Source organism: Ambystoma mexicanum, chromosome 6p (genome assembly GCF_040938575.1).
Source record: "Ambystoma mexicanum isolate Mex_15411 chromosome 6p, UKY_AmexF1_1, whole genome shotgun sequence".
In the NCBI taxonomy this organism is placed as follows: Eukaryota; Metazoa; Chordata; class Amphibia; order Caudata; family Ambystomatidae; genus Ambystoma; species Ambystoma mexicanum.
The window spans coordinates 896,382,298-896,406,882 of record NC_090935.1 but is presented as its reverse complement, the minus strand read 5'-3'; the positions used below and the strand labels follow the sequence as shown (position 1 = coordinate 896,406,882).

The window sequence follows — 24,585 nt, the reverse complement described above, 5'->3', positions numbered from 1 at the left end:
AAACCGAGCGGACAAGTGCAGGCGCGTTTGTCTATAAGTATCCGTGTTGTGAGAACTGTTACAATTGAAGGCGTATTCCACCCCGCACTAATATCTGGCCCCGTAGATGCCGTGTCAACAAGGACACCAGAGCCAAAGAGGGGGAGGGAAGACCAGGCCTCTCATAAATTGGGCACTATACATTAATATTAGCAATAATTTTAGCATGAATACATCGCCATAACTATGCAATTCATAAAATGGATGCCATACTAGGGGTTTATTCGAATTCACTGGAACGCTGCATAACTATGGAGAGTTTAAGGGGGGAGTGGCTACATGGCCAGCGAGTAGGACGTGGTCCCGAGGAGCTCCTGCTGATCCACTCCTGATCCTGGATACATACATGTTCGGAAGCTGACAAACAAGAAGATACTGAGCTCCATAGCAGCATAAACGCACAGTGCACATCGAAAAATTGCAACTCCGGAGGAAATCACAGCACGAGTAGGCATTTAATCTTCTACAGGAGGCTGTAGAAGATTACGGCTGGGAAACGGCAAGATAAACAAGATGGCGGCTGCTATGAAACAAAGAAATCACCGGTGAGACGGCAGACACGGTAGGGGAAGCCGTGCCATGCCGCCACCGAATGAAGAAGGACCCCTGCTGGGAACAGAAGAGGCGCTGCACTGAGAAGAAGCCCCCGATGGCGACACGCGCCAAGCGGACACGGAGGCTGCCACGGCTCCAGGGAGCGTAACAAATAGAACACCACGGAGCGGACACCCACAGGCGCCCGGCCGGTGGGGAGGAATATGCTTTAGCAGCCCCAGCGGAAATAACCAGAGGACCCCGGAGTAGAAATCCCAGAAGGACCTTAATAAACATGAGTAACAAAGGGGAGCTACGAAAGGACAATGGGGAGCGGACTGCAAGCAAAATAAGGGACAAGCATAATAAACTCCGCGACCCAAAATGACCAGCATAACGGACCACAGGCAGACAAGAAGAGGCTGGGGGAGCAAGGTGAGCGCGATACGGTAAGAGCCAGACAGAGCTCAGAGTGGCGCGTGGCAAAACAGCATGTTACACGGTGCCCGCAGGAGCTGACAACGCCCGTGTGACTCCAGTCCAAGGAGCTTCAACGTATACGCAAGCCCCGTCGGCCCATATACTGCATTGTCCTCCTCTGTCCGGCCACAGTGAACGGGACCCTGGGAGGAATCTGGGGTTCCAAAACGAGCCGCAAGGAAAAGAAAGCCGGATTGAAAAAGAACGGGCACATTGACCACCCCCAAGGAAGGGCACACAAGACGGAAATCACTGACTGGAGCATAACACAAGCCCTCAGACTCCAGAGCCAAAAGGTAGGCAGCCAATACGCCACCAGAAGGGAGAACATGGCACCGGGGAGAGCCCACATGCAGAAGCATGACTGAAACACAAATGGGGTAGCCCTGGGATTAGAAGGAGGAATAACACCCCAGAACGCTGCGCGACATGACACATGAAGGGAAATAAACAATGCACCATAGGCTAGAAGGCCTGCCACACAAAACACAAGAGGCGAGCACGTAGCACATCCAAGAAACAGCTGGAAATGGTGGGAAGGTGAGGATAGAACAGCCAGCACTGGCAAATGAAGTGACCGCCACGCCACAACAACGGAGCACAGCGAATAGAACCTGAAAGTGTGCCCAGAGGCGCAGATATCGGGGACCAAACGAAGGACACCGGTAGACGGATCACAGCAGGGCCTGAAGGTGAAACATCTACGGAGCATGCCATGGTGAGGTCGGGTGCGGACCCACGCACAGAGACATAAGGACGCCAAGCAAGGCACCAGTAAACACATTACAAGAGGCCCTGCGTCACGCTAGAATCGACGGGTCAGACACAGGGTCAATAAGGGACAACGACCATGAAGGGCGGACATAAGGACGTGGCCACATGAAGACAAGAGCACAGAGGCTATATCGACAACAGCAGCTGGGAGACGTGGGAAAGCACAACCCACACGAGGGACCGCATAAACAGTACAAGCGAACCCAAACCCAAGCCTCCCCAGGCACTACAACTAACTACATAACAAACCCGGCGAGTCAGAGACTACGTTCCTGATAACCAGCAATAAGACTCACAACACCACCAAGATGGCTAACAGACCAAGACGAAAGGGAAACAACCAACGCTGGAGGAATATGCAAGAACGCTGCAGCTGATGGAAGGGGCAAGGTGCAGGGAAACACCCCCCCGCCCCCCGGGGACACCACCCCGGAGCGCAAGGATCAACAAATCCTGGAAGCAATTGCAGACCTGAAACTGACATGGGAGAGTAAACTGGAGTCAGCCATGGTTGAACTTAAGGCAGCACTGGAGCTCAGAGTGGGCGCAGTCCAGGAGGACGTTAACTTACTCAGACAAGATGTCAGAGCGTTAGCAGAGCGCACGGGCGAACTGGAAAAAGAAGTGACCCCAAACACGGCTGCATGTGCAGCTCACACATCAGAGATCCACATCCTGAAATAACATGTGAGCAATCTGGAAAATAGAGCAGAGGAAGCGGAAGGACGAGCTCGGAGAAACAACATTCGGATTGTGGGACTACCGGAAGGCGAAGAGGGATCAAACCCAACGGAATACATCGAGACGATGCTGTTACAAGAAATAGCGGGAGGGGCCCTCATCCAAGGATTCGCAGTGGAAAGGGTGCACAGAGCCTTAATAAGGAGGCCACTGCCAGTAGCCCCCCTTCCCCCACCCCCCACCCCAAGACCAATAATCGCCAAAATCCTAAATTACAGAGATAGGGAAAAGATCCTAGAACACTTCCGAAAAGGAGGCACGATACAAAGGGCGTCTGCGAATATTACAGCGTACCCGGATTACACACACACTTGGTGCAGAGACAAATGAACTATGGGTCAGTAAAGAAAAGACTGCGAGAGGTGGGCTACAAATATATGTTGATGTATCCGGCAAGACTGAAGGTTTATCACAAAAACAGAGCCCTGTTTACGACACCCCGGAGGATGCAACAGAATGGCTGGATGCCCAGAACTGCCCATCGGAAACAGACAACCAGAATAACCAGGAAGAAGATGGATCAGACAAGTAAGAAGGCGCTTGCAGAGACCGAAGTGCTGTAAAACCAGACACTGGGGACTTGAATATAGGTTAGGGCGAAGCCAGCTGGGATAGACAAAGGTGGGTCAATAAAGAGATATAACCGGGCATGGCGCATGTAGTATAAAAATTGCAGGAATCTTTATGGACACGCTCTCACACCCTGATAGATAGTTTAGGCAGGCTACTGATAGATCGGTAACCCTCTGCTGGGTTCCTAACATCGGCAACCCCAAGAAATGACCAAAGGCGGGATAGCCTGAGATCCAGGGATGGAGCTGGGCAACAGTTAGGAAGGGGATGGGTAAGGGGAGGGAGGGGAGTTGGGAAGTGTGTGGTGTGTTTAGTTGGGGAGATGGGGGGGCAACGAAGGGGGATATGTTAAAATTAGACCGGGAACGAGCTTACAATCATGCCAAGTTATACGAAGGGAAGGACACGGAGGGAGCAAGAAGGGGATAGGTGACAATGGGAGACCTTAGAATAGTCACTTGGAACGTCAGAGGCCACAACAGCTATCTGAAAAGAAACAAGGTGATGTACCTGAGAAGGCAAAAAATAGACATAGCCCTATTGCAAGAGACTCACCTCACAAAAGAAAAACTAGAGGTGGTGAAGAAAAAGTGGAAGGGGATTACCACAGGAGCAACGTATTCGGCATATGCCAGGGCGGTAATCACCTGGGTGGCGCCACATGTACCCTTTCAATTGCTACAGTCATTGGAAGAACCGGATGGGAGGATGGTAGTGATTCGGGGGTTACTAGAGAACAGGGAACTGAGCATCATAAATACGTATGCCCTTACCTAGGTCACAGTGGCTTATTTTAAGACACTATATAACAAAATCAGCCCCCACATAGGAGGCACGGTCTTAAGGGGCGGGGACTTCAATTGCACTCTGAACCCCAAAATGGACAGGTCAGCCACTAAACTAGATAAGCCCACCCCTGCGGTGAAAACGCTACAAACCCTGCTGAAAGATTTCGGGCTGGGGGACATATGGAGGCAACAACATCCGAATGGTAGGCAGTACTCACACTTCGCTGCCCCACACGATTTATACACGAGACTGGATTATATGTTCGCCGCAACAGAACTTGTTGGGGAAATGACGGGTTCAGAATACAAGGCGAGAATATTATCAGACCATTCCCCCCTGGTTCTGAGGTGGCGTCACCAGCCCCCTAGAGCCAGGATCCCAACATGGAGGCTCAGGGATGAGGCACTAAAAGACACTGCATTCCGAGAGGACCTAAGGGAGGAGATAATCGGGTACTTTGAAAAGAATACAGGAAGTGTGGCGTCGGAGGGAATCCTATGGGAAGCCTTTAAGGTGGTAGTGAGGGGTGCGGCCATATCAAAATTTAAAGGGCTCCAGGGAGGTATAGAGCAGGAGTTCTAAGAGACAGAAAAGAAACTAGAAATAATCATGAAAAGAGAGGGTACCTCACAGGAAGATGCCGAACAGAAGAGCCAGCTGCAACAGGCTTGTAGTGGGCTCTGGGAGAGGTTATGCAACCTGAACTACAAAAAATATATTGAAAGACAGCACGCAGGGGGTGATAAACCCGGAAGGCTGTTCGCATGGCTATACAAGAATGAGACACCAAGATTAACGGTCAGGGAGATAACGGGAGAAGAAGGCCAAGTCTGGAACACCCAAGAGGGAGTGAATGAGGGATTCCTTAGATTCTATAAACTCCTCTATGAAGACGCAGGGACATTGCAGTGCAAGAGATCCAAGAAACGCTAGAAGATATAGAACTACCTAAATTGAACCAGGAAGACAGAGCACCTGGACGCCCCAATCCCAATAGAATAATTAGAGACCGTGGTAATACACCTGCCCACGAGTAAAGCCCCGGGGACAGATGGGCTCCCTAGCGAATTCTATGAAACTGTTAGACAAGAAGTGCTCCCCTACTGTTAGCAATGCTAAATGAGGCCTTCGAGAAAGGGAGATTGGCAGAATCCCTGAGGGAGGCGATGATTATTCCACTCCTCAAACCTGACAGGCCAAGCACAGAATACATGTCGTATAGACACCTATCCATGCTAAACCAGGACAGTAAAGTCTCACGGCCGTATTGGCGAACAGGTTGAAGAGGGTAATAAGTAAACTCATACACCCCAACCAAACTGGATATGTCCCAGGCAGAAGCATTTCCGAAAATCATAGAGCGGCACAGAGAATACAGGATTGGACCGGGATAAATGCGGTGGGTAAAAATGGTGTACAGCTCCCCAACCGCTAGAGTCAAAACGGGAGCCATCATCTCAGATAAATGGCAACTTAGCAGAGGCACGTGACAGGGCTGCCCATGGTCCCCGATGCTATACATCCTTGCGCTAGAACCATTAACGATTTACTTAAGACAGCAATACGAAGAAATAGGGGTCTATACAAAGGGGGGGGGGCAGCACTTGATATCACTGTACACGGATGACATGCTGCTGTATTTGCGGTACCCGGAAGAGAACTTGCAATACATCCTGGAAGTGATGGAGCGATACGCGACTCTGTCGGGTATAGCAGTGAACCCCAAAAGATCACGCATGTTCCCCTGAGGTATAAGGGGGTCCAACGGGAGAACTTACCTATTTTGCAGATGGCCTGGGAGATTAAAACATTCAGGTACTTGGGGATAAATGTATATCATAGGATTGAAGACGAGCACAAATATAATACGGAGAGAGCTGTGGAGGGAATCAAGAATAGCATGGGATTCTGGGCCAAGCTCCCCTTTGCTATGGTGGGTAGGGCGGCTCTGCTCAAGATGGTAGTCCTACTACACTTATTTGTAAACATCCCATACATGTTGCCCAAACATTTTTTCATGAAACTCAAGAGTATATGCAGAGGCTTTTTGTGTCACAACTCCAGAAATAGAGTGGCCCTATGGAAGCTACAGAACACATACGACAAAGGGGGCATAAACCTGCCGAACTTTGAGATATACCACCTGGCAGGGCAGTTACAATATGTCGCTAGGTGGCTGCTGTCAGAAGAAGATACAGCGGAATCTAGATTACTGCAGGGGGACTGTGACCCTTATTTTTTAAAAGAACTGATATGGCAGCCCAAACTAGAGTTGCGGGGGAAACCTAGATTGCTGGAAATGGGCTGGAAGACATGGCACAAAGCGTGACGAATTATGGGAAACTCTACCCCATGCTCCTCGCAGATGCCACTTGTGGCGTTAAGCGGGGGGATGAGCAACTGCGGCAAGGGATCCGCAAACAATGGGAGACGGTGGGCCTGGCGACCCTGGGGGACGTATGGCAAGATGGGAAGGCCCTGGACTTTCAAACAATAATGGAAGCGGCCGGGGTACACAAGGGGCAACATATCACATATACTAGACTAATCAAACTGGTGAAAGAAACGTGGTCTGAAATAGTACTAGCAGAAAAACCTGACACTGCCATAGAAACCATGTATGATATCTCGGAGGGAGGGCACAAAACTTCCCAGATCTATGAACTGGTGATGTCCAAAGTGGGAAAGGAGCTGCTTCAATTAAGACGAGATTGGGAGGAGGAAGTGGGAAAAGTTATGCAAGACAGGCGGTGGGAAAGAGCCCAGAGATATCACAAAAAGGTCTCTAGAAACACAAGGCTGCAGCAGATACAGCTATATGTCACCCACAGAGCATACATGACCCCCAGAAAAGTCGCTAGATTTGGTAACAAAGAAGAACAAAAGTGCCCCAAGTGTGGTGAGGGGGAAGCCGGGATGATTTATATGTTCTGGGCGTGCCCCGTGGTAGGTAAATTCTGGGAGGAAGTTAAGCTACAACTAGCTGAAAAGCGAATCAAGCTGGACGTGGAATCTATATGGGCATGCATGCTGGGGGGATTCGCCAGACCTCGCAATCTAAAACATGTTTGCAAACCTAAAGACCTGGCCTATATCCTGGCCAAAAGGAGGATAGCCATGAGCTGGAAGGCAGCCCACAGACCCAGACTAGAGGTGGCACGACCTCCTGAAATGGGCGGAAGCCAAGACAGTAGCATGGTACGAGGCAGCCAATAGAGGGGAGGATGGCGAAGTGGGGCCTCTGATAGCATGGAGACAAATGGTGGCCTCATTGTCGGGACCCTCCCTGGCCAACCCCAGTGAACAGGACAAGTCTGGGGACGAGGAAGTGGATGAACCCCAGCAGGACAATCTGACGAATGGTAGTGGCAGCTCAAATTAAAAGTGGGGGGGGGGGGAATGACAGTAATTTAAAAAAATATATGCAAAGTAAGCTTGTGTAACTTTTATCAGAAATTGTCGGGTGTGTTGGTTATGTTTTTGTTTGTTTTGAAAATCAATAAAAACATTTTTTTTTAAACTATGGAGAGTTTACCTAATTGAAATATTATACATATTTCACCCCTGCAGGTTTCCTTTTTACCCACGTAAGGGGACTACCTTTGGTAAACTACCAACGGCCAGAACAAAGTGTGTCCATTCGAGAGTGACTCAGCACTTCTTCAGAGCTTGAGACACTACTCCAACATTAGGGGTAAGTGAACACACTAGTGCATGCAAAATGAATGTAGAGATATGTGACCCTGGACTATGTATTTCCAGGAGTCAACAATCTACACACTGATGGGACCGTGAAGATCCTAATGTGCTCAGATACGAACTTTCACATAATGCCCAGACAGGTAAAACAAGTAAGAGATATTAGAGATACAGATGAAATAAGGAAGAAGAATATGTTCTCATACTTCCTCTTCTATATGTATTCCCCTTTTAGGGACTGTGAAACAGGATAAGACGTCCCATGAAAATTCAAGACACCCCCTCCAGACAAGACACTTGGAATTTCAAGACATAAAATAAGGATATTGTCTTTTTTATAATTGTAACGGGACCTAAAGGGTCACAGATATAGTTCTGAAGAAAGCAGCAAATGGTTCAATACCGCTGAAACCCGTTGACACAGAAAAGCTCAGGGTGATGGCCTGATCCCCCAAGACTCGCATAATAAATAGTGAGCCTGGTACAACTACATCATTTTATCAGAAAGGTGTAAATAGTTTGATATATAGATAGGCGACATATTTACTCTCATAGTATAATTTTAAGATTGATTATATGTCACACTGAACGGAAGCAATACAAATGAAATCAGAGGTTTGTTTTTACTTCCAAACAGCGTGCTCTATGTTTTAGTGGTTGAGGAAAGTAGTGAGCCAGGAAAGGGCACGTTTTTCTTCTATCCCCTCACCTTGATAGGCGACACACCAGCACTTGACTAGGATGAGTACAGTTAAGGGATAGTGAGAATTTCTTTTTAGGGACACTTATTATCTATAGGAACTGTAGATGCAGGAATAACCTTTCAATAATGTTATTCTATCTGTGATGTGTTAAAGTAAAAGTGGGTTGGGACAGAATATGCAAACCCTTTGACTTTAGTTGTATTTAAATGTAAGTAACCTTAATAGGCATGAATGGAGTGGCTCAAAGGGTGTGCACATTAGAAATTTCAACACAAGATTGAGATCCCAAACCGGTACTTGAAAAGGTGTCGGAAGTAACACGTTAGTGAGACCTTTAAAGAATTGAATGATCAACGGCATCTTAAAATAAGATACCTCTTCGGATGTGCGCTTGAAGATTGAAAGCACTGCCAAATAACCTTTTATTGTTCCAACCTGGAGCCCCAGATTTGCCAAATGTAACAACAACAAAAAACAAAACAAAAAGGCTACAGCATAGGTGTATTGCACTGAAAAGGATCCACATTCTTTTCCCTGCACCAACTGCAGAATTTGTTCCAACAGCAGCGGTACAAGAACTTCGTTGCTGGCCTTCTGGCTGAAAGCAAAATCTCCATTACGTCATCTGGGAGGTCCCAATCCTTTATCTCAACCTCTCAGCAAACATACATGAAGGTTGAATGTACTGTGAAGAAGAACATTCACATGGTTATGCAAAACACTCATGTGAAAAATACTGGGGCGAGTTGGCCCCAAGGAGGCAAGACGAGTACCCAATCAAGCCAGACGATGGACTATGGCATTCAGCACTAGGGAGGTCCCAGCCAAATAAGCTAAAAAGCAAAGACGGACTTACTTAAGCAGTAACAGTTGCGAAGCATGGACAGCCTGAGAGATTCGAACCAGGAGAGAAGAGAAGAGACGTTGCATGAGCAACCCAGACGCTTGGGGGCCGCCAGCTGCAGACCAGAAGAGTCATTCTATGGGCGACCAAGAACAAGCTGAGCTGGAAGCTGCAATCTGGGACAAAGAGGCGTGACCTCAAAGAGGTGGGCTGAGTAGTCCCACAACTACACCGATACCGCCTGCCCAGAACACCTGCAAACGATACAGCGGGATCGCAAAGAGAGAAGAGCAAAGCCCAACAAGTGATGGCTGGGAACGCCAAAGCCAGACACATCAGGAGGAACAAGTGACCTGCTCCAACCAAAGTAAAGTTAACGGGAGCTACGGGCGACCCAGTAGGGGAGTGGGGGCATGTGAAACAAGCCTTGGGAGCCATCTCCCTCGTCTCAGTAAGCACATTGAGAATAAGAACTGTGAATAAAGCCTTGCAAGTGATCTCCCTCGTCTCAACAAACATTGAGAATAAGAGTTGTGAAGGAAGCCTCTGGACTGATCTCCCTCGTCCCACTAACTGCATCAAGGATAAAACAGTTGGGGGCGTGGCTTGGAAGCCATGGACTAGGCTGCTTTCTTGATGGGCTGCTAGATCCGAATACTGATCCGGAGAAGCGCGAGTATTTTCAACATCATTCCAAGCAAGAAATTAATAACAAGCAAATCGGAACATAAGTGGACCCCGATGCAGGCAGCCGCAGACAGAAAGGACGGCTGTAACAGAAGTTACGAGACGTTAAAGAAAAGAACAAGAGATACGAGGTCGGCGACAAAATGGCCACGGCTCCAGAACAAACGAGCCCTTGAGGGCAAAGACTTCACGAAATTGGAGGCTAAACTGCAAGGACAAGCTAGCGCAGCTGGCGGACGAAAAGACTGAAAAGGAGCAGAGGAAGCACGCCTGGCAGGATGCAAAGTACTGGTGAGCGGATTTGTCCAAACCGGAGCTGCGAGACTGTTGTGGCAGGGGGTGGCCCCAAGCCCCATGAAGGGGGAGGAGGACCGCCCATAAGGGAACCGGGAGCGATGGCGCCGCGAGAATATGGAGATCTGAAGGAGTGGGCACGGAAACAAATAGTCCAGGACACTTGCGACGTACATAGTCAGAGCCGGGAGATAGAGAGCGCTAGCACCGAATTGCAGACACATACAGGTACACTGCAGATGCAAGCCTGCAAGGAAAGAGCAGGGGAGCTGCAATAGTAAGAGAATATACAGAATTGCAGCGCCGCAAAGCAAACTAAGGAAAACTGGGCACACCGGCATTGACATTAACACACCAGAGGTGCATAGCGAAAACGGGAGCATAACCCAGACAGAGGAGAAATGACCAGTGCCGCCGCGCCCCCACAATCAAGGTGATGGATATCAGATGTTGCTACACTAGCGGCACTAAAACACAGTTAAGAAGCCCCAAATAGGAAGGGCAAGGTAAATAGCCACAAGACACGAAGAGGCCATCGAGGAGATAAACGCCACACAGATCGAGTGGTGTAGTAAAAAAACAGTTGAGGAAGTACCGAAAAAACACCTCTGGCAGAGCGCCTACATATACAGGGATGGCAACAAGAGAGGCAGATGCTGCGTGGATGGTCCATGGGGGATTGCTGCGGCGGCTGCATTGACGCACGCCCTGCTAGAAAATGACAGATCAATGCCTAAACAGAATGAACCCATGGGGCATGTGACGGTGCATTAGCAAACAGCGCCACCTCGAGCAAAATTCAAGTAAATGAAACACACATGACGGAGACACACATTGCAGAAGCCAAGTGGAATCGCAGCTACCTGCAGTGCAGAGCGGAAAATACTGGAAAAGAACCACTGCTAATGACAATCGCTTCAGTACAAAGCAGGGCACAGCGGAGGAAAAAATAGCCCTGACATAAAAAAGAATCCAACACAGCCGCAGCATCTCCTTGAGACCCAACAAGGTTAAGAGGAGAACTGGAGAAAAGATCGACATGGAGTGACGCGGTGAGTGAAGATATCAATAATAAGGTAACTAGAACTGAGGTCAAGCCTCAGCATAGGCGGCGGGATGACAAACCTTGAGGCCTTGAAAAGCGGCTACTAGTAGACACACCTCACGGGGCCGAAAGTGAGAGGAAGACAGAAGGGCCGCCAAAACCTAGGTATACCAACCCGGAAAAAAAAGGAAGCATATTGTAAAGCCGAGGACGACCGAAGGCTGCCTCACGAAAAGCCATAAAGACAATTGAACTAACGTCTGGCCCACCTAACAAGAAGAGGCCAAGATCCCAGTCGGATAGACTGGAAAGTACATTACACACCATCAGCGAAATACGACTAACAGCACACAACCGGGCACTGAAGACACACAGAGCTGAGGACGCTGGGGGTAACGGCTCTCAAGGGAGGCAACGGAAAAGGCAAGCAACCATCAATGGATATTTTTACAAACCACACCAGACTCCAAATACGCCCACACAAGCAACGACCACCGCACTAGAGGAAGGGACCCCGCCGACAAGCGAACACCAGATTTTAGCAGCCATAACCAAACTGAAATCCTCATGGGGGACTGCATTGGCTGACATGAAAGCGTCCTTGGAAACGGAGATCGATGCAGTAGGGATAGAAGTCAGCCTACTTAGACAAGACGTGAGAGCGTTGGCAGAAAGAACAAGCGGGCTGGAGAGTCCAGTGAAAGTTAACACATACCAGCAATGCCAACGCTAAGGAGGTCCACATACTGAAGCAGCAAGTATCTGACCTGGAGAACCGAGCCGAGGAGGCAGAAGGGAGAGCGCGACGCAATAATGTACGCTTGGTAGGCCTTCTGGAAGGAGGAGGCGGCTCGGACCTCAGGGACTATGTGGAAAATATGCTTATCCAGGAAATTGGGGCCGGCAAGCTCTCGCAAGTATTTGCAGTAGAACGAGCGCATAGGGCCTTGATGAGGCCACAACCCGGAGCCCCACCCCGGGCAATCATAGCAAAAATATTAAATTACAGAGACAGGGAAAAGATTCTGGAATTTTTCCGGAAAGGGGAAACAATAACACGCGCATCGTCGACGGTCACTGCATACCCGGATTATACTATGATGGTACAAAGACAACGGTACAGTTATGTGGCGGTGAAAAGAAGATGGCGCACAACTGGCCTCAAATACATGCTTTTGTATCCCGCGAAACTCAAGGTCTTCCACAAAGGCAAAGCATATTTCTTCGAGGCTCCGGAGGAAGTGACGGACTGGCTGGACGCTCAGGGCATCCCTCTAAGCTGGAGATGGGCAAGGAGGCGGAAGACAGGATAAGTGACCCGGACTAGGTCTCAAACCATGGGAGGTGAGGAGTGCTCAAATGGAGAGGTTAAATAAGAACGAAGGGGGCATTGGTAAAGTATAGAGTCAAATGTTTGATATGCTTAAGAGATGGACATGTTGGACTGGAATATAGAATAGTGCAATGAAGCTATAAGCAACAGATGCGCAAAAAGTGCTACCAATATAGGAGACATGGGATGCAGAGAACCTAACCCCAATAAGCAGATTAGTTGAGGCGCCAATAGGGCGACACTTCCCTGCTGTGCCCCGAGTACAGGCGGAAGCCACGAAAAGGGTTAGAAGCAAGGGAGCCTGAGATCCAGGGATGGAGCTGGGCATCAGTTGGGAGGGGGAGGGAACGTTGGAGGTTGGGAAGTATGTTAGGGAGGGTGGGAAGATGGGGAAGTTGGGGTGTTTTTAGTTCAAGGGAGTTTAAGTTGGGGAACGAGCTTACACGGGATAGTAAACCTCTGGATGAGGGCTGGGAAGATACTGGGGGAGGGTGGAGTGGCTGAAATATGGGGGACCTTAGGGTAATCTCCTGGAACGTTAGGGGGCTCAATAGCTATTTAAAAAGGAACAAGGTCATGATGTACTTAAAGAGGCAGAAAATAGACATAGCGCTACTACAGGAGACACATCTTACGAAAAAGAAGTTGGAAGTGCTCCAAAAGAAATGGAAGGAACCGTCATTGGGGCAACTTATTCTGCGTATGCCAAGGGGGTTATCACATGGATAGCACCGCAAGTCCCATTTCAATTACTGCAGTCCACGGTTGAAGCAGACGGGAGGATGGTGGCAATACGGGAATGATTGAAAATAAAGAAATTTGCTTAATAAATACACCTGCCCCGAACCAGGACACAATGACTTATTTCAGGACCCTACATAAGAAACTGAGGGGGTGCAGCGATCTGAGGAGGTGACTTTAATTGCACATTGAATCCGAAGGTAGATCGCTCGGAACGCAAACAAGACAGGCCCTCCCGGCAGCTAAAGCATTACAGGCCCCGTTGACAGAGGTCCGCCTAGAAGACATATGGAGGACCTACCACCCTCAAGATACTGTGTGTGACAATACTCACGCTACTCTGCCCCGCAAAACCTATACACGACATTATACTACATGTTCGTCACACAAGAAGCAATAGCAGAAGCAGAACAGACTGAATAGAAAGCAAGGGTCCTATCAGATCACTCACCATTGATCCTAACATGGCAATATAGGCCCCCGAGAGCCAAGATACCAACCTGGCGATTAAGAGCTGAAGCATTGAAGGATGTTACATTTAGGGAGGATCTAAGAGAAGAGATTGTAAGATGCTTTGAGTTCAATACTGGAAGTGTGGATTCAGCCTGCACGCTATGGGAAGCCTTCAAAGTGGTGTGAGGGAATAGCGATAGCTAAATCTAAAGGGTTGCAAGGGGGCATACTAAAAGATCTACAACAGGCAGAAGCTGAATTGGAAGCAACTTTAAGCAAAGGAAGGGACACGAAAGAAGACGCAGAGACCATAAATCGATTGCAACTGAAATGTGTATAGCACTGGGAAAGATTATGTAATCTGAATTAAAAAAAAGTATGTGGAAAGGCAACATGCAGGAGGAGACAAACTGGGTAGAATGTTAGCGTGGTTATACGAAAGGGAGAATCCTAGATCCATGATTAGAACTATAAAATAGGACAAAATGGACAGATAGCAGACTCAAGAGGACATCAACCGGGAGTTCCTAGAATATTACCGGAAGTTATATGAGAATAATGAGGGGTGCGATAGCCGGGGAATATTAGACAGATTAGAAGACATAGGCTTACCGAGAATAAGCGCGGAAGAAAGAGCGGACCTAGATGCCCCGATCACATTGGAAGAGCTAGAGGAGGTGATAGTGCAGCTGCCCACAAGTAAGACCCCCGGGGCTGACGGGCTTCCCAGCAAATTTTATAAAACATACAAAAGTGAGGTGCTCCCCCCACTCGTAAAGATGCTGAATGAAGCGTACGAGATAGGAAGACTACCGGAGTGCCTGCGAGAAGCAATTATTATCCCACTGACCAAACCCAACAAACCGGTAAAGATTGTGGATCCTTCAGGCCACTATCGATGCTGAATCAAGACAGTAAAATACTTACAGCCGTATTGGCAAATAGAATGAAACGGATTATCAACATACTAATACACCCAGATCAGACAGGATATGTCCCTTGTAGGAATATATCTGACAAGCTTAGAAAACTACACCGGGTCATAGAATATACAAAAGATGACCCGGACGAAATGGCTATAGTATCACTGGACGCAGTCAAGGCCTTTGACTTTGTCAAATGGCCCTGGCTGTTCGCAGCTCTGAAAAGCTATGGGATTGGACATGGCTATCTTAAATGGGTCAGATTACTATATAGTGCACCGATAGCTTGAGTAAAAACAGGAGCTATTATCTTCACTAAATGGCAGCTGGGTAGGTGCACCAGACAGGGGTGCCCGTGGTCTCCAATGCAGTACGAGGAGATATGAATCACAATAAAAGGGGAGCCTGTTTAATCTCACTATATGCAGATGATATGCTGCTGTATCTGAGATACCCTGAGGAAAACCTCCAATATATCTTGGAGGTAATGGAGAGATTTGCGCTGTTGTCCCGTATAGCAGTGAACCCCAAAAAATCATGTATATTTCCACTGGGTAGATACGTAGGATCCCCACTAAACAAACTACCGATTTTACAAATACCATGGGGCCACATACATTTATGTACCTGGGAATAGATATCTATCACACAGTAGAAGCGGAACACCTGCACAACACTGTTAAAGCAGTACATAAAACTGAAAACATGAAGTTTTGGTACAAGCTCCCCCTGGCAATGATGGGCAGAGGAGCGCTGCTGAAAATGGTGGTATTGCCGAGACTATTGCATTACTTTGGGAATATACCATATCTGATACCGGGGCGTTTCTTTATGAAACTACAGAGCATATGCAGGGGATTCTTGTGGCATGGGACGAGGAATAGAATTGCCCTTTGGAAGTTGCAGAATACACATGATAAAGGGGGGGATTAAACTGCCAAACTATGAGATGTACTATTTAGCCAGTCAACTACGATACATAGCCAAATGGTTGTCAGAAGACCACACCTCAGAATCAAGATTGTTAAGATTGGAATGTGCCCCATTCTTCCTAAAAGAGGTGATATGGCTGCCCAAATCAGAACCGACAGTGCGCTCTGAGATGCTGGTGCTGGGATGGGAAATATGGCGCTAGGCATGTCAGGCGATGGAGAACCCAGCCCTGTGCTCGCTGCAGATCCCGTTAGTTGCACTAGCGAGAGGGGATGAGCAGCTCATTAAGATAAGGAGGCACTGGGAAATGGCGAGTATTGCAACAATAGGAGACATATGGCAAGAAGGGGAAATAAAGACATTCGGGGCGGTAAACGAAGAAGCGTGGCTGCATGAAGGACAATATATTATATACAATAGGTTGATATGGCGAATCAAAGACACATGGTCGGAAGTAACGGTAGATGAGCAGCCAGACCCTACTATAGAAACAATATACGACATAGCAGTTGGAGGGCATGAGATATCTAGATTGTACGAACTATTGATGTCTAAAGTGGGAAAAGAGGTGTCACAATTGAGAAACAACTGGGAAGAAGAAGTGGGTGAGCCTATGAGTGATGGGGAGTGGGAGCGAGCCAAAGGATACCATAAGAAAGTGTCAAGAAATGCCAGACTACAGCAGATACAGCTATATATAACCCATAGGGCCTATATGACCCCCCCCCCCCAAAGCATTGCCAGATTTAAGAATGCAAACAGGCAGACATGTCCCAAGTGTGGAGAGGAAAATGTGGGGATGACACATATGTTTTGGCCGTGCCCAGAAATTGGGAAATTCTGGGAAGAGGCAGCCCACCGGTTAGATGAAAAGGGGATCAAAATGAACATCGGATCAGCGTGGGCATGTCTATTATTAGGAGGATTCCCTAGGCCAAAGCACCTAAAGCATGTAAGCAAATTGAAAGATCTGACGTATATACTGGTTAAGCGCATAATTGCCATGGGATGGAAGGCATGCAAAAGAGCTCAGGTAGAAATCTGGTGGAAAGACCTCCAAAAATGGGCTGAGGCCGAAACAGCAGTATGGCAAGAAGCAGGAAGCAGGGGAGGGGAAGAGGAAACGGAATCCCTGACGGCCTGGAAACACTTAGTAGCCACATTATACGGGCCTGCCCAGGACTGGTCGAGCAATCAGGACTCCGATGAAGAAACCAGAAAAAGTGGCCCCGAAGTAGAAATAGAGGCACATCAAGAAGCGGAGTAGGCTCGGGTGGGAGGGAGGAGGAGGGACAAGCAACAGATGAAAACATAAATGCAATTCTGTAACGGATGTTAAGCATGAATAACCTGTTGTAAGTTGTTTTGGTTTGAAATAATAAAAATTGTTTAAAAAAGAAGACAAAACAGTTGGGTAGAACGTCTTTGAAGTAATCTCCTTCGTTTCAGTAACTGTTCCAACAACAAGCAAAGGGAACAGAGCTTTGGGAGCAGTATTCCATGTATCAGCAAGTGGGACAAGATTGTCAAAGTTAGAAAGCAAATCCAAAAGAGCTTTAAGAGAAGCCTGGAAGAAACATGAAGGGCTCATAAGAACTATTGTGAAAACCAGATAGAAGAGCACCTTGAGTCACGGAACCAGGAGAAGGGAGACATTCTCCTGTGTTGCATTTGTTGAATCTGAAGCTAAAGCTAGTTGATGAAAGACTGTAAAAAGAAGGTTGAACTTGTGTATCCAGGATAAGGGAGCCATGCTCCTGGCATATTCTCTTCAAGAAGAATTGATCTAAAACAAAGACGCTTGAACACTCCCTCTAGGGTTGATCCCTGCAGAACCAGGAGAATGGAGTAATTCTCCTGGTACCATTTAGGTTTCTTTCTGTTATTTAGTGGTAGGGCTAGAGCAGAGGAGATTTTTGGACTTCCACCCTGACGACGTGCACCCCAGTTATTCCTTGGTTAGGTAGGAACTACCCTTTAGAACTAAGCAAAGGTAGGCATTTTCTTTTTCTTTATAGAAAATCACATTGAAATGCCATCTGTCTCAACGACTCATTCTAGCACGCCAGACTTCCCTCATGAGGCGAGCCGCTACTACAGCCAGCAGCTTAGTGAAAGCCCTGGGAGCAGAGGAATGACTGAATAGCAGGACCTTTAACTGGTAATGGTGTTGGCCCACTACGAACTTCAGGTGCTATTGATGAATCTGCACATGGAAGTAGGCATCCCGAAGGTCCAGAGAAACCAACCAGTCATTCAGATCGAGGGTTTGCAGAATCTGGGCTTGAATAATCCATCTTGAACGTGTCCTTATAAGAACAAGCTCAGCTGGCGCAGATCCAGAATGGGGAGCAAGCCTCCATCTTTCTCTGGCAACAGAAAATAGGTGTAGTACAACTCCCTTCCTGTTCTGTCCTTGGAACCAGCTAAATCAAGCTTTTCACCAGAAGCTGACAGACCTCCTCCTCCAGGAAGACTGGCTCCGGAGATGAGGGGGTAGCCAGAGGACAGGGGTCTGGGGGGCGCTGGAGAAATGGGAGGCAATACCCTGTCGGATGACCTGTAAGGCCCAAGCGTTGAACGTGGTCTTTGACCATTCCGTGCTGAACCAGGAAAGTCTGCCCAACCCCAACCGGGACACGTGACAAAACAAGTCACTGAGGTTTGGCGCCCTGGAGTTCGGTGGGGACTGAGGCCGCGGCAACGCCACCCCTATGAGCACCTCTTCCCCTAATCTCTAGGGACGCGTCCCGGGGCAGATTGACAACACCCTCTCTGGGTAAAGGCGAGGTGGGTGGGGCAGCAACAACCCCTCCCACCAAGACAACGGTTGTGTATAGGGCTACGGCAACTCCCTAGGACTTACCTGTCGCCTTTGATGACAACCTTCTGGAGGGCATTGTCAGCCTTTGCTTAAAAAAAAAGAAAAAAGGTTGTTTCTGTCGAAGAGCATGTCCAACAATCTGGCTTGGAGGTCGACAGTAAACCCTGGCATCCTCAGACAGGAGTGACGCCGGACCACTGTGCTGTTGGCCATGGCCCCCATCTACATAGTCTATTGTGTCCACCGCTGATTGCAGCATTTAGCACGCCGCCTCCCTGCCATCAGAGACCAGGGATTGGAAACCGTCCCTCATTTCCCCTCTGTGGTGTGCTCGGCCGCATTGGCCACCACCATCCAAAGGCCAAAGGAAAATGTTCCCATGGCGCAAGAGGCATTCACGGCTATCAGTGCCAAAGTGAAAAACGTCTTGCCCCATATGTTAAACGTTACTCTTCCTCTTTGGTGGAAGGGACGGGGGCGTTCAGGCTAGTCGCAGTGGCCTGGACCACCAAACTCTCAGTTGAAGTGTGGGAGGAGAGAACGGCTGGGTCTGACCTAGCGGGACAGTTTCTGTGCCATGTCTCTGTCCACAGGCGGAACAGAGGCAGGCTTCTCCCACGACTACAGTACGGGCGCTTCCACAGCCACATTGAAGGGCAGGAGCATCTCTTTCTTGGGCGCCTTGTCCAGAACGTCACAACACTCATATTGAACCTTGAACGGCAACTTAAGCCATCAAGTGGCCTGAGCTTTTCCTGTTTGGGAGCAGGAAAGAAATCCATCTACGGGCAGGTGTCGAGACTGCTGGCTCCCTGCAGGTCCTCTACCAGGGCAAGCACATCCTCACCTTCCCTGTAAAATTCTTCCAGGAAATCCCTTATTTCCCTAAAGCACAGAGGCTCAAGCCCAAAAGGGTACTGGTCACACTCATCATAGATGTCATACATCTTTGACATAAAAGCATCCATAGGAATAGGGCGCATTCCCACAAAGCCACAGTATCCACAGTGCCCATCCGTGCAGATGACAAGTAGGACGCTGTTGCTGAGGCCACAGCGCCCGAAGGTGGGGCCTGACAGTGCCGTGTGACCCTTCTTTTTGGACCAGGCCGAGCCCTTAGTGGCGCCTGAACTGCAATTGGTCCGAGCCCAGCTGAGGGAGACTAATTGAATCTGATAAAGGGATCAGAGCTGAGGGGGGATCTGGGGTGAACCATGAGTCACCCGAAAAGGAATAAAGGGATCTGAGCCCGGCTGAGGAGGTTTGGGGGTGAAAAGTCACCCGAGAATGAATAAAGAGATCTGAGCCTGGCTGAGGGTGAGCCAGGGAAAAAACACACAAATCCTAATTATAAGAAGGAAAGAACTTTCTAATTTCTTTTTTTTACATCAGGCCCTCCAAATCAAGAGACTTTCTTAGAAAAGAGACTTGAGCAGACAAGGCTCTGATGCTGCAATTGGAACTGTGTACTCGTGTCAAGGAAGCCAGAGTGTGTGCTGGAGTGGACCCTTGAGGGTACCCTGCTGGTCACAACAGATGCAGTGGAACCCTGCAGCGCCAGAGCCCTTGGCGCAGATGTCCAACATCTTCAGGCAGACACTCTCCCATTCCTCCGGCGTGGAGGATTGGTTCTGAAAAGGTACCTCCTTTGGCCGCTCAGGCTAATCATTAGAGCGGTGGCTCTTCTTCTTTGAAGAGTAAGACAAATGTCTGTGCAAGGACTCACTCAGAGAGTGGGAACTCTTCCGATTCTTCTTCCTCTTCTCCTTCTCTATTTGCAGAGCCACCCGTTCTTTGGTGCGCAAATCTGTGCCCTCCAACCTCAACCCAGATAGCTGAGCTTCCCCTTGTGGACATCTTCATCGCCCTTTCCCAGAGGGCCTTCAGGTGCATGAACTGGCACGACCCACAGTCATGGGTGTTGTGGTCCTCGCCCTAGCAGTATAAACAAATCCGGTGCAGAACCAAGACCAACATCTGTCAGCCGCAATCCACATGCGCCTTGAATCACGAGGCCTTTAAATGAGTAAGGATGGCATCTGAGAAAAAAGTTAAGCTCGACAAGTGTGTTCCTGATTAGCTAACAGAGTGTGTGGAAAAAGGGAACTGACCGAACCGATGCAGTGCCCCCTGGCGGCGGAAAGGTTTCCAGAGAATTGCTGTGCTGCGATAGAGATTTCATAGATGAGGAATCTGTGGGAGGAAGGAATCCATTAGAAGACTACAGGAAGAGGTAGGAGAAACAGTAGGCACTGTGAGGATATGCAGGCCCATAGCCCACCCAGGGAAATTAACCAAAAGACCCCAGAAGGGGACAAGAGAGAAAGCAATCAAAAGGGGGGGGTGGCGTGCAGGCCATTAGCCTACAAGGGACTGATACTCAAGAGTACCCCCAGAATGGGGTAAGAGAAACTAACAAAAGACATTACCAAACTTGGGTTAAGCAAGCCTGTAGCCTACCCGAGGCTGAAAGTAGGAGTATCCAACCAAGAACAAGAGTGACGTTTTCTCATTACCAATAGCCAAAAACCCAAAGAGTGCATTTGGCTTAGTATATCTCAAGGGGGGGTAAATCGAGAACTGTTCCGACTAGCTGATAAAGCTGTAGCTGTGGTTCAAAGAGACACTTTTGTTGGTTCAGTGGAATTATTAAACCAGGAGCTGGAAGACACTTGTTTTTCTTTGTGAAATCTTTGGTCGGAGTCAGAAAACTAGGCACCACCGATTTAACCCTGGGGGAAGAGTAAGACTTTAAGTAAAAATGTTGTGTCCCTCCTCACATCCCATCTTCCCCCTAGCTGTACTCCAACAGTTCAAGCTTTTAGATACTGCATTAGTGCCACCTTATAGCCAAACCTAAAATAGAAAGGAAATGGAAAAAAATATATGAAAAAGAAGAAAATAGCAGTGCACTACAAAAGCAAGCAAAGCAAATTAATGAAAGGCATCAACAAAAGAAGTAATGTAAAATGTTATGTTATGTTATGTTACCTGAACTTGTAGAGCGCACGGTCGCCCAAGGGCATCATGGCGCTGGTTGAGGAAGCTACCAAACAGGAACAACAGTAATAGTCAAAAAGCTAAAATAAAGTAGTTTTCAGAGCTTTCCTGGAAGCCAAATGGTTAGAGGTAGACTTGAGTGGTAGTGGGAGGGTGTTCCACAGCCTGGCCGCAGCAATGGAAAAGGCTCTGCCACCGAGTCTTTCCCGGTTATACCTAGGAACCACCAAGAGGTTGGTGTTCAGGGAACGAAGATTGCTTTCCGGGATATAACGGACACATTTGGTTTGAAGAAACTCAGCACCTAGGCCCTGGATTGCTCGGTGGACAATACACAGTGACTTGAACTTAACTCGCTGGGCCACTGGGAGCCAGTGGAGTTGGCGAAGCACTGGCGAGATATGTGCTCCATAGGGAGAACCTGTGGCCAGTCTGGCTGCCAGGTTCTGCATGCGTTGGAGACGTTGGAGAAGGCCCGCCGGCTGAGCGAGGTATAGGGAGTTACAATAGTCCAACCGTGAGAGGACTAATGCAGCCACCACAGGAGGGCGCATAGCCTCTAGGATCATAGGGACGACCCTCTTAAGTACCCTAATCTGGTGGTGGGCGGATTGGCAGACCGTTGAGACCTGATTTGTCATGGACAGGGAGGTGGAAAAAATTATGTAGTCCAAATATTTGTACTTACTTTGTAACTCAAATCTATTTCCCTAAATATTCTATGTCATCAAGCTCCAAGTTAGAAAGTGCAACTTCGCATTTGGGACCATTATTCGTGTATCAAAGTTCTTATGATTGAGAGACAACCAGAGTTTATAGGATGCATAAAAAAAGGTTTAATCAGGCATGCACAATTTGCTTCTTAGAACATATTACAAAATATGTTTGTATTATCCAAGCCTCAGAAAGCTGCAGGGCGAGTTCTTTAGTTTACATACTCTAAGAGAAATGCGCTCACCCCATGTTGACAGGTGACAAAATATTTATCACTGCTTTCTGCAAAATGGTGTATGTCACCATAACCACGATTCATATTTGGTGTAAAGCCATTTTCAGTAAGACTTATTTGCCATTTACCGTAAACAAAGTATGTTTGCAGTAAATGTCAAATAAAAGTGTCAAACGTCTCCACACTCGCGGCACGGTCAAGTACCATGCAAATGATACTCGCCCTTCATAAAATCTCTTTGCCAATGCGAGATTGTAAGTAGATTTTGCGAGCCCTGCTAGCCATCACCAAATGACTTACCTTTGGTCGGAAATTAGTAGTTGGTCCCACATATTCATGTTGGGCTTTCACAGTTCCCCAAGGATGGTGTACTTTGAAGCATTCGTTACAGTAACTCGCATTACAGTCCATGCAGCTCTTTGTAGATTCCTGAGGCGGAGGTTTGCAGAGATCACACATAATAGCAGTGGCTGCCCTAGCAGCCTGTCTGTATCTTTCTACGATGGTTTCCAATGTAAAATTTCGAAACAGACCACTGACACCACGCTCTCCGAGATCTATTTCGTGCAGACAACCAGGACATGGCAAGGTAGTGAATTTTGGAGTCAGAGAGTTGCGTTTTGAACCTGCAATAAGAAAACAAAGTGTACATATACATTAAAAAGCTCATTCAACTTTTGTTTTTTTGTACGACATTTTACATAAAGATACCACGGTCATCATTTCCATTATGTGTTCAGAAAATAAAATCGACATTTATGGTTCGAAGTAGCAAATGGTTCCAGTTATGGGGTGTGTGGCAGGTCAGAAAAAGTACGCAAACACTTTGAATACATTTCCAACAATGGTTTATTAACTAAAACGAAGGCCTATCTCTCCCTATAACTATGGGGTGTTGCCTACCTATATAATTAACTAAGGTGCTAATCAGTTATCCAGAAATATCCAAATCAAAAAAAGGTCCACTGCCCAAAAAATAAAAAAAATGAATCCTATCCGACTCTACCACTATTAAAAAAAACTAAAATTATGGGGTGTTCCCTACCTATATAATTAACTAGGGTGCTCATCAGTCGTCCAGAAATGTCCAAATCAACGGAAAGTACACTGCCCATAAAACAAACCCTATCTGACTCTACCACTATTCCAAAAAACTAAGGCCAGGAGAAGGACCTGGTAAAGAAGGGTTCTGCTTTGCTTTGGAGCTCTTTCAATAACTTATTTTCAAATAGTCTCTAGCCACCTTCTGTACCAGGGCTTGCAATTCTTGGATAAGGTCTTTGTCTTTTCCTTTATTTTGGGGGATTACTTTCATGGGGCTCTTTTGTAAAGTTTGTTTGATCCCAACATCCACATAGTTTTTCTGTGCACAACCATGCGTGAGGCTTATCCTTGGCCTTAAGTCCAGGGACTGCATCTCTCGTGCCCTAAAAAGTCTTCACTGGCTCCCGGTTGCTGCACGGATTAAATGCAAATCCCTCTGCATCATCCACAAGGCTCTCTGGGCCCAGGGGCCGCACTATCATCAACTTAATCTTACTACATACTCTCCCTCTAGACCTCTACGTTCCTCTGGCACCAACTCTTTGTGTATAAAGCGTTTTGCTAAACAGAGGGCAGGTTGATCACTTTCCTCAGCTGGCTGCCTCCTATGAAACAGCCTCCCCATCCCTCTGCGCCTTGAGCAGGACTTTCTTAAATTCTGGAAGCTCTTCAAGACCTTTCTCTTTACCTCCTCCTTCCCTTCTTCTCTCCTGTGCTAATCTCACAGTTGCCACGATTGGTGTCCTGTACCCTCATGCATCCTCCATGCCCCCGACCTCCCAAACCCAGTCGTTACAGCTTCTGTCTACCCTCAGCACACCCTCCACCCCTGAAGGTTCGCACTTACAACCAACACGGCTCCTGGCCGTGCAGCACTCACCATACCACGAGCACGGACACCCCAGCACCTACCCCCTCTGTCCTTTCTTGCTGCACTTGCACATTCTGAATACTCAAGGCATAGTAGGTTTGTCCTTTTTCCAGCCACTGTTTAATATTTTTGTGTATTTTAATTTGTTTCACTCCCTTGTTCCTGCCCTTTGCCCACTCGGAGCTTTGAAACAGTATTTACTTGCTGTATAAGCACCTAACAAGCAAACAATAAATATCTTCTCTTGACTGGGTTAGCCCTTCAGGATTGTTATTATGTCCCCTTCTTAGCTTAGACTTATCTTGGTCCTC

The 24,585-nt window shown here is 47.8% G+C and overlaps 1 protein-coding gene across 2 annotated transcripts in view; it reads right to left on the bottom strand.

Annotated features, from left to right (window-relative positions):
- The window catches only part of TRIM36 (tripartite motif containing 36), a 1,273,623-nt gene that overhangs the window by 817,047 nt on the left and 431,991 nt on the right, over positions 1-24,585 (bottom strand). For both annotated transcript variants that reach the window (XM_069625519.1, XM_069625520.1), the window contains exon 3: positions 22,660-22,985. In XM_069625519.1, the coding sequence (XP_069481620.1) occupies positions 22,660-22,985 (326 nt within the window). The remainder of the gene's footprint in view (positions 1-22,659; positions 22,986-24,585) is intronic.